Raw genomic sequence first — 10,055 nt, forward strand, 5'->3', positions numbered from 1 at the left:
TGTGTCGACGTCCGGTGTGCCTTCCAGCCTGTGGATTGTTTTTAGGCGGTTTTCCATCTGCGGCGAATGCGGGCTGGTTCCCGTTATTCCGCCACAGTTAAACTATGTTGGCGATGTTGCGCAAACACTGTCTCCCCGTATGCACACACCATAAGTACACTACCACGCAAACATTTGGGGCTACACTCGTCTGGTATGAAACGTTCCCAGGAGTGGGGTGTCCACTGGGGGCCAAAGGCGGAACCACACAATAACCCTCGGTTCGGTGTAGGGCGGCAGTAGGTTGGGTGGACTGTTGTGGGGTTGTGGACCACTGCGGGTTATGGTGCGACGGAGCCTCTCCGTTGTTTCTAGGTCCCTGTTCAACAGACACAATACACACACATCTGCGCTGGGTAATGGTTCTTCAAATGGCTGTGAGCACTATGGGACTTAACTGCTAAGGTCATCAGTCCCTAAGCTGACACACTACTCAACCTAAATTATCCTAAGGACAAACACACACTCCCATGCCCGTGGGAGGACTCGAACCTCCACCGGGACCAGTCCCACAGTCCATGACTGCAGCGCCTTAAACCGTTCGGCTAATCCCGCGCGGAACAGTACACACACACACACACACACACACACACACACACACACACACACACGCACGCACACGCACCCTAAGGGAGTGTTGATGAGAGGCTTATATTTTTCGTGATATTACATGCCGGGTGTGTCACCGAAGACACGGCACCCAATTTACAGGGCAGTGCAGTTAAAAGCGGTCCTCCTCGCGTTTGAATGTGAATGCAGCATTTCGACTTCTTAAACAGAGCAAAGAGCTACAACAATGGACAGTGTTATGCAATAATCGACTAATACTATTCTTCTGTCAGCATTTCAGCTTTTTCATTAGCGACATTAGGTATGAGACGCGAATGCAGCATTTCGAATTCTTAAACAGAGCAAAGATCTACAACAATGGACAGTTTTATGCAAGAACCGACTGTTACTATGCTTGTGTCAGCATTTCAGCTTTTTCATTAGCGACATTAGCTATGAGACGCGAATGCAGCATTTCGAATTCTGAAACAGAGCAAAGAGCTACAACAATGGACTGTTTTATGCAATAATCGACTGTTACTATGCTTCTGTCAGCATTTCAGCTTTTTCATTAGCGACACTGGAAATTCCTCTTTGTGGTCTGCAAAATGACTTTCTCGATAGAATGAAGAATTGAAACTGTGGAAGCATGTGCGAAAACAAATTCGGTTAAGGAAACTCGCGAAATTTTCATGGTATGCTATCCAGATGAAGGACCACCAGCAAAGAGAGCAATACAGAGTCTGTGTAAAAACTGGTGCACCTACAGATCTGTGCAAAATGTAAAACTACAAAGAATTCCTTCAGTTTGCACACCAGAAGTTATTGCAGATATTCGCAGAAGAATTGTTCAGAGTCCAAAGCAGTCGACACGTAAATTGGCCCAACTGATGCATATAACTAGGATCGTTTACCAGCAGATGTTGAAAAGTCTTAATCTGAAGCCAGCTCCTGTGACGCTTGTGCAGCAGTTACGGGAGGTCGAGTCAGAAACGTGTAGATTACTGTACATGGCTTTTGAGCAACATCAACGATGGTTTGTCAGACCCTTTCTATTACATCATCAGTGTCCGCTCAATAGCTGAGTGGTCACTGTGACGGATCGCCATCCTACAGGTCCGGACCTGATCCCCGGCTGGGTCAAGGATTTTCTCCGCTCAGGGACTGGGTGTCGTGCTGTCTTCATCATTTCATCCCCATCCTGCTCTCCCATCGCCCAATGTGGCGTCGAATGTAGTAAGACCTGCGCCAAGGCGGCTGGACCTGCCCCAAAAGGGGCCTCCCGGCCAGTGACGCCATACGCTCATTTCATTTCATTACATCATCAGCGACAAATCGTTGTTCCATCTTTCCAGTGATGTGAATTCACAGGACACGAGGTACTGAGCAGGATTCGAACCTGTGAACGTAGCTGTTGTGTACATAGTTCCGTGTAGTCAGCGCGTACACAACTTTCCCACTAGAGCGCGCCCCGCTAAGCACAACAGCGTAGGCGCAGCGGTCGTCTGTCTCTGCACTACGAGATGGCGCTGCCATAGAGACGGACCGAATTCTGCTTCCGCCAATGCACATACTAATATGTAACGCAGCCAATGATATTGCTGCTAACGTAGAACCTTTTCTCCTCGCAGATCACACTCGCGCAGTGATACATGAATGCACGAGGTATTGTAACGAGTGTACAGACCTCCGATTAGTGAGTCTGCATTTGTCTGTACCAGTCTGCATTTGTCTGTACCAGTCTGTACGAGTTCTACATTTCTCTGTACCACTCTATAGTCAAGTTTCAGTCTGCACCTAATAAGATTACCATATTCCTGTACATAGCCATGAAGATAAATGTATAGACACTTTTTTCAAGTATCAGAGATATATGTGAGAATAAGATTAACGTACCAATACCAAAGGAACTTCAGATTGTCCATTGTAAACAGCATCCAGAATCAAGTTACGTAATATCTATGCCTTTTTATTATTTTAATAAATGTGTGTGCAAATTAATCAAGTTCTGTTTAAAGTTGATCACCGTCAATCTGCTACTCTAAGCTGCAAGTGGCATTCCTATCGTCTGACCTAACGGCGGAAGATAAACACGCCACGATAAGACCACGAGACATATTGCTTACATTCGCCTATTTCGATAGAGCAACATCTCAAATAATCTGCTGGTGTGTGTACTGAAGGTCTTACAGTACGCACACCACAGTAGCGGTCGCGCGGTCCCACACTGAAGCGCCTAGAACCGCTCGGCAACACCGGCCGGCGCAAGCACTCCATTATGGAAAAATTGCCGTTTGGCGCGCTGTAACGTGAACGCGCATCATCTCATTCTTTGTATGAGGTGTTCTCCGTTACTAACGATCATTTTATACGAGCACAGTAGCCGCGAGGAGTGGTCACGCGGTCTCAGGCGCTTTGTCACGGATTGCACGGCATCTCCCGCCGGAGGTTCGAGTCCTCCCTGGGGCATGGGTGTGTGTGTTGCTCTTAGCGTAAGTTAGTTTAAGTAATGTGTAAGTGTAGGGACCGATGACCTCAGCAGCTTGGTCGCTTAGGAATTTAGACACATTTGAACATTTTGGCGAGCGTAGTGCAGTTTCTGATTCGTGATCGGACGAGAACAGTGGACGCTATACAGTATGGAAAGCTATATTGTACATGTATCACAAAGAATCTCAGTTTTAAGGAAGCAGTTTTTCATTTCATAGTTTTTCACCGTAGTTTAGCGTAGAGAAACCTGCAAGGAGAACGTATCTCATGCGCTGGAAATACGTTTCTTACAAGGAGATAGTAATAGCGTTGCATTCCATGCGAGTAATAGGTCGGATACCGCAACAATCTGACGTTATAGCTTGTTTTAAATGCAGAACCTTATAGCCTTAGAAGTGCATGTATTTATGTTCTCTCTTACTAATACCTTCTCGATAATGACCCCATACACTAGAATAATATTTTAGAATTGATGCCGCAGATGATTTACGTAAAAGGCTGCAAACTCCGTTCGTCTGGAGCTCCACCATGCATAAAGAATATCCGTTTCTTGTTCTTAACCGTCTGTTATATCATCACAACAGTTTCACATCTACTGCACACCGAAAAGGCGTGCTAATCTCCTCAATTTCGCGCGTCTGGAGAAATCTTGTGCTCTTGGATGGCTAGTGGGCAGCAGTTACGTACTCGATTCGCTGTGTTCCTTTACGAAACGTGGAATGTAGAGGTCTTCTTCTGGTCAGCTGCAGATTAAATTGGTGACGGTGGCCGGCCGGAGTGGTAGAGCGGTTCTGGGCGTTACATTCTGAAACCGCGCGACCGCTACGGCCGCAGGTTCGAATCCTGCCTCGGGCAAAAATGTGTGTGATGTCCTTAGGTTAGGTTTAGGTAATTCTAAGTTCTAGGGGACTGATGACATTAGGTGTTAAGTCCCATAGTGCTCAGAGCCATTTGAACCATTTTTGAAGAACCATTACCCAGCGCAGATTTTTGCCAAGAGCAAGATTTATATGTTGTAGTTTGGTTTTCGAAATGTGGAGCTAGAGTGCGCCCGGGTAATTACTACTCCTCACATACTCCATGCAATGCCCAATGTGAATGTAAAACGTCAGTTGTTTCCCGGTAGAAACAAGATTGTATTTAAAGCGGAATTTTATGTGGTCATGCAACAGAGCGGTTTCAAATTGTTCTGTTGTCACACGTGTTCTATCGATACTTATTAACGCTGACTGTAAAGTACGCAGTACATCTGCAACTCCAGCACTCCAGTCCTCGGCCAGTTTGGTCGTTTCGCACGCCACCCTGGCCCCCACTCAGTGTCGCTGGTAGATGGCGCGGTTGCTCAGTCGGTCGTGGAGTAACTGCTACTCTCCTCGTTTTACTGTCACTGTTAATGCATGTCACCAAACCGAATATCGCATTTGAGTAATTTTTGGCCGCCCTATCGAGTGAGCACGTAAAATTCTGCTTTAAGAAATGATTTCTGTTTATACTGGGAAACAGACCAAAGTTTGGTGCAGCATGAAAAACATGATGAGCAGTACTTGTTTGGGCTGACTCCTGCTAGACATTGCGAAAAACGCCAACATAACTGTTGTAAGGTGTCAGGCAAATCCAACACCTTCCATGAAAACCCTGACATGATAGAAAATCTGGCAGTATGTCACATAGCTCCGAATAAATCCTGACATTAAATTAACCAAAGTAATACGATCAACGAGTGAGCAAATGGAATACGACAGACTAACACAAGAACGCCTAAATGCATGTCATACCTTCCCACCGTGAAACAGACGCAGTTCCGAGGGAAGAGACGAGAACAGAAGCCAAGAGCAGAACCGTGTTAAGCTAGAAGGCCCTATGATAAGGGACGGACACCCACATCGCGGCTGACCGCCAGGACCACCCCCCAGCCCATGTTAAAAGATAGAGCCCTCCGGAAGAACAGTATAGATCTTACTATAACACTAAAAGGGCTACACTAGCTGAAAGTTTTAGCGTGAGACTATACGCGTCTCTGTTACGTTGCAAACATTAAAAGCATTGCCCCACCACAAAAAGTATAATGTTTCTCATTGGATGGACAGAACTTTTGTAGGCGGAGCTTAAGGTTAACATTGAGACCCTGATTGGTCAGTTGAAAACACAGACAGATAGCTTTTCTTAAACCAATTTCAGTAAATTGTAGTAAGGAGAAGTTAGAGAGAGTTGCTTCCGAGACGGCGAGGTGTGTGGAGCTGCGCCGCCCGCCGCACCCTGACGCTGCCTAACCAACGACAAGGTAATGAACACACGCGATGCCTCATAAGAGTCATAAGGCTTCACTCAGAACTGCAAAAGTCTCACATCCCTTTTTTGCGTAATACTAGTGTCGATCGTCAATTAAAGCTCATGGTATTCACATTTGCTACTAGAAGTTAAAATCTGAAACCCGATGATTTTTCTGTTATATAATTATTGAGAAGCCACATCAGCCACTGTAATTTACGACAAGTTAAATAAGTAATTAAAGATAATTGAGGGTCACTGTAGACCGTTTTGATAGTTTTCTCTTTTATGAAACTTAACTTAAACATAGATTATAGATGTGATATGGCATAGGTCATCCTTCAATCCATTGTAGAACTTGGAAACCCATTCAGGGAATATTCGTTCACATTTTTGTTGAATGCAGTTGCTTTTTATCATCCTGTATTAAAATATTTCCTTTTATCAATAGTGCAATTTATAAACAATGTTTTGTGAGTAGAATAAAATTTCCAATGGTAAACTTAACTGCTTTTTCGACGTTATTTTACCAGCTAACTAAAAATAGGAAAGCCTTGAACCCGTTCCACTAAATTTAATTAGTATTGTAGTGACGTAACAAGACTGTTACGCCACTTGAAGTAGCCGGAAGAAAGGCACGCGTACACACACGCCGACTTGCGTCAGGTCTGGAACAGGATAACTATTGAATGGTAGCAAGAAAAGTACGTAGCTGCTTTATACTTAACTTTACTGTTTCCTTGTGATACATCTCTCTTGACTATACAAATGCGACTCGTAAGATACATGCACTGTTACAATTGGCGCCTTGCTAGGTCGTAGCCATGGACTTAGCAGAAGGCTATTCTAACTGTCTCTCGGCAAATGAGAGGAAGGCTTCGTCCGTATTGTCGCTAGCAGTGTCGTCGTACAACTGGGGCGAGAGCTCTATCGTATATCGAGACTTGCCTTGTGGTGGCGCTAGGTCTGCGATCACTCAGTGGCGACACGCGGGTCCGACATGTACTAAATGGACCGCGGCCGATTTAAACTACCACCTAGCAAGTGTGGTGTCTGGCGGTGACACGACAAGTATTAAGATTCTTTTACAGGGAGTGCAGTGGAGCTGACGCTGAAATAATTAAGTATTTGATTATATCATCGCTAGTCTCACTGAACTCTTCTGAACTCTACATGTCATGTGTGGTCTGGCGTCTCCTTACCAGCAACAGGTCCCACGTTCAAACTAGTCAATTCCCTAAAAAACACGCTCAGAGCGTCGTTGCGCGAAAGTAGTAGGGAGACACGACTTAGAACAAACAGACACCACGCAGAATGTTAGACTGTTCGTAGGAGTCTGTGCTGGAAAATGATCTTCGACCAAAATAGACCATACTGTAAAGCAGATCAAATTGTTACGTAATGCGATTTCTTCATATTCTTGAATCATTTTTAATAAACAAAACATTTTGTCAATTTCAGTTATTAATTGTATGAAAATGCAAGTCGTTAAAACAAATTAAAATTCCTTACCAAAATGTGTAAGATCAAATAGAAAAAATTCTTTTTTTATTTCTTTATGTACCTACGTTTTTCAGGATATATCGTTTCTTATCTCTCTGAAAATTGTAGTTCATTTTCATGCGATTAGTGAGTGGAAACAAAAACATTTTACTTTCATTTAGACAAAAATGTTCAAATGTGTGTGAATTTCTAAGGGACCAAACTGCTGAGGTCATTAGTCCCTAGACTTACACATTACTTAAACTAACTTATGCTATGAACAACACACACACACACACACACACACACACACACACACACACACACACACACACACACCCATGCCCGATGGAGGACTCGAACCTCCGGGAGGGGCTGTGTAAACCGTGACACGGCGCCTCAAACCACGCGGCCACTCCGTGCGGCTTCATTTAGACATTTATGACACAATATCTTTGGTTGAAATTTCTATTTTATAGTAAACTAGCTTACCACCCGCTGCTTTGCTTATGTAGACTGCATGGTCTCATTTTTTTTTTTTTTTTATTTGATGGAACTATGTTTTTCACAAAACGCAACATCACCTAAACTTTCCACGCTAATTAAGGCCATAGAAGCAGAGTCTTTTCCGGATGTACTTCTGACCAAAAAGCGGTTCTGGTAGCTGGAGCCGGAGCTCCTTGTTAAACTTGCCTTATGAGTTCTCGTGGTGGCAGTTGCATAGAAAGTCTCATCCCCTAACAAACGTTTTCTTACAAGTCACAAACCGATTTTCATAAATTTAAATTAAAAGAAAATTTTTTATATGACGAAATACTTTCATAAAAATTTCATTCCCTATATCACTGTGTCGGCAACGGCCTTGCCGCAGTGGATACACCAAATCCCGTGAGATCACCGAAGATAAGCGCTGTCGGGCGTGGCTGGCACTTTGATGGGTGACCATCCAGCCGCCATGTGCTGTTGCCATTTGTCGGGTTGCACTCAGCCTCGTGATGCCAATTGAGGAGCTACTCGACCGAATAGTAGCGGCTCCGGTCAAAGAAAACCATCATAACGACCGGGAGAGGGTTGTGCTTACCCGCGCCCCTCCTATCCGCATCCTCCACTGCGGATGACACGGCGGTCGGATGGTCCCGATGGGCCACTTGTGCCCTGAAGACGGAGTGCATACATCCCTGTGTCAGAGGTTGTATTTCCAAAAAAAAAAAAATTCTGAAACACGTATATTGTTATTTGCAACTGACAAGCGCAATACAAATTTTCACAGCTTTAGCTTTGAAAATGTTTTCATAGTGACACGCTATATTCCCATAAAAGTTTAGGGGTTGAACTTCGAAACAGACAGAAACACTTATTTTTTAGTTCTAACTTACAAGTCAAACTCCAATTTTCATTGATTTAAATTGCTCTAGTACTTCTTTAATAACGATTTATTTTCAAGAAAGCTTTCATTCACAGTTAGACCTCCATACGACATCCGCCCCGTTAGCTGGGTGGTCAGCGCAACGGACTGTCATACCAAGGGGCCTGGTTCGGAGATTTTGTCGGCTCAGGGACTGGGTGTCGTGTTGTCTCTATCATCGTCATCTAATCCCCATCGACGCGCAAATCGCCGAACCGGCGTCAACTCAAAAGACTTGCACCAGGCGACCGGTCTACCCACGGGAGGCCCTGGTCACACGACGGTTCCATTTACCTCCATAGGAGTTAAATTTCCACAATTGCTAAAACACGTATTTCTTTATTTCTGATCAAGAAACCATTCGCCAGTTTTGGTTGCTGGATACTTAGCAGTGATAGGAAATCTTTTAATCTTCAATTCCGACTTTTCCGTACTTTCATTTTACTTCCTTTTTTTTCACTACTGGCCATTAAAATTGCTACACCACATAGTTGTGCTACAGATACGAAATTTAACCGACAAGAAGAAGATGATGTGATATGCAAATGATTAGCTTTTCAGAGCATTCACACAAGGTTGGATCCGGTGGCGACACCTACAACGTGCTGACATGAGGAAAGTTTCCATCCGATTTCTCATACACAAACAGCAGTTGACCGACGTTGCCTAGTGAAACGTTGTTGTGATGCCTGGTGTAAGGAGGACAAATGCGTACCATTAAGTTTCCGACTTTGGTAAAGGTCGGATTGTAGCCTATCGTGATTGCAGTTTATCGTATCGCGACATTGCTGTTCGCGTTGGTCGAGATCCAATGACTGTTAGCAGAATATGGAATCGGTGGGATCAGGAGAGTAATTCGGAACGCCGTGCTGGATGAACTGTGGTATCGTGTTGAATCTGCATGGACAGCTGTACCTGTACACGCCATCCGAGCTCTGTTTGACTCAATGCCCAGGCGTATCAAGACCGTTATTACGGCCAGAGCTGGTTGTTCTGGGTACTGATTTCTCAGGATCTACGCACCCAAATTGTGTGAAAATCTTATCACATGTCAGTTCTAGTATAATATTTTTGTCCAGTGAATACCCCTTTATCATCTACATTTCTTCTTGGTGTAGCAATTTTAATGGCCAGTAGTGTATTTATTCATTTTAGATCTGCTGCATACTGCATTAGAAAATAGATGTATGGGCACTAATCTAATTCTATAGGAAGTAAATTTGATTATGCGAATCCATGAGGACCCGTTTGTTAGGCATCAAGTATCTTGTAATTTTTTTTTTCATTGTCTTTATAAAATTGTATGGAGAAACAAGCGCTCATCACTCTTACAGTGATCCTCGAATTTCCTGCTAAGGAACGAAGGAAGACATTGGGAGGTACTTACTTGTGCGTGAAACAAGATGGCGAGACCGAACGCAGAGAGAACACCCCGTGGCAGAAACATCTTGGCGGTGTGGCGGCGGCGACAGTCCAGGGAACGGCAGCTCTGTCCATTTATACGCTGCCCGCCGGCTGGTGTGCGTCGGAAAGGAAACAAAACGTCACCGACGGGTGTTGTGTAGATACGCGGGAGCAGACCCTCACCCGCGATTCGCAGCTGCGACGAGGTGACTCGGTGTCAAGCAGGAAAACCTGTAATCTCATCTCTCGCGAGGCGATAACACACCCCGCTACTGAGGTCAGCAGACTTATTTCATTGCGGAGCGGATAACTGGCAGACTCACGCGATCAAAGACCGCACCGTCCTTTAGGCAAGCCGGAACGGAAGCTCGCAAAAACCACAGAATAACACTCGATCTGTGTTTCTGCCACGGGTGAC

At 44.6% G+C, this 10,055-nt stretch overlaps 1 protein-coding gene across 1 annotated transcript in view; it reads right to left on the bottom strand.

Moving 5' to 3' along the window:
• Positions 1-9,775, bottom strand: part of LOC124716916 (GILT-like protein 1) — a 48,600-nt gene extending 38,825 nt beyond the window's left edge. Inside the window, exon 1 of the mRNA XM_047243485.1 lies at positions 9,621-9,775. Coding sequence (XP_047099441.1) covers positions 9,621-9,680 — 60 coding nt within the window. The 5' untranslated portion in view covers positions 9,681-9,775. The remainder of the gene's footprint in view (positions 1-9,620) is intronic.
• Positions 9,776-10,055: the final 280 nt, after the last annotated feature.

The sequence above is a fragment of the Schistocerca piceifrons genome, chromosome 9 (assembly GCF_021461385.2).
Source record: "Schistocerca piceifrons isolate TAMUIC-IGC-003096 chromosome 9, iqSchPice1.1, whole genome shotgun sequence".
NCBI classification, from domain to species: Eukaryota; Metazoa; Arthropoda; class Insecta; order Orthoptera; family Acrididae; genus Schistocerca; species Schistocerca piceifrons.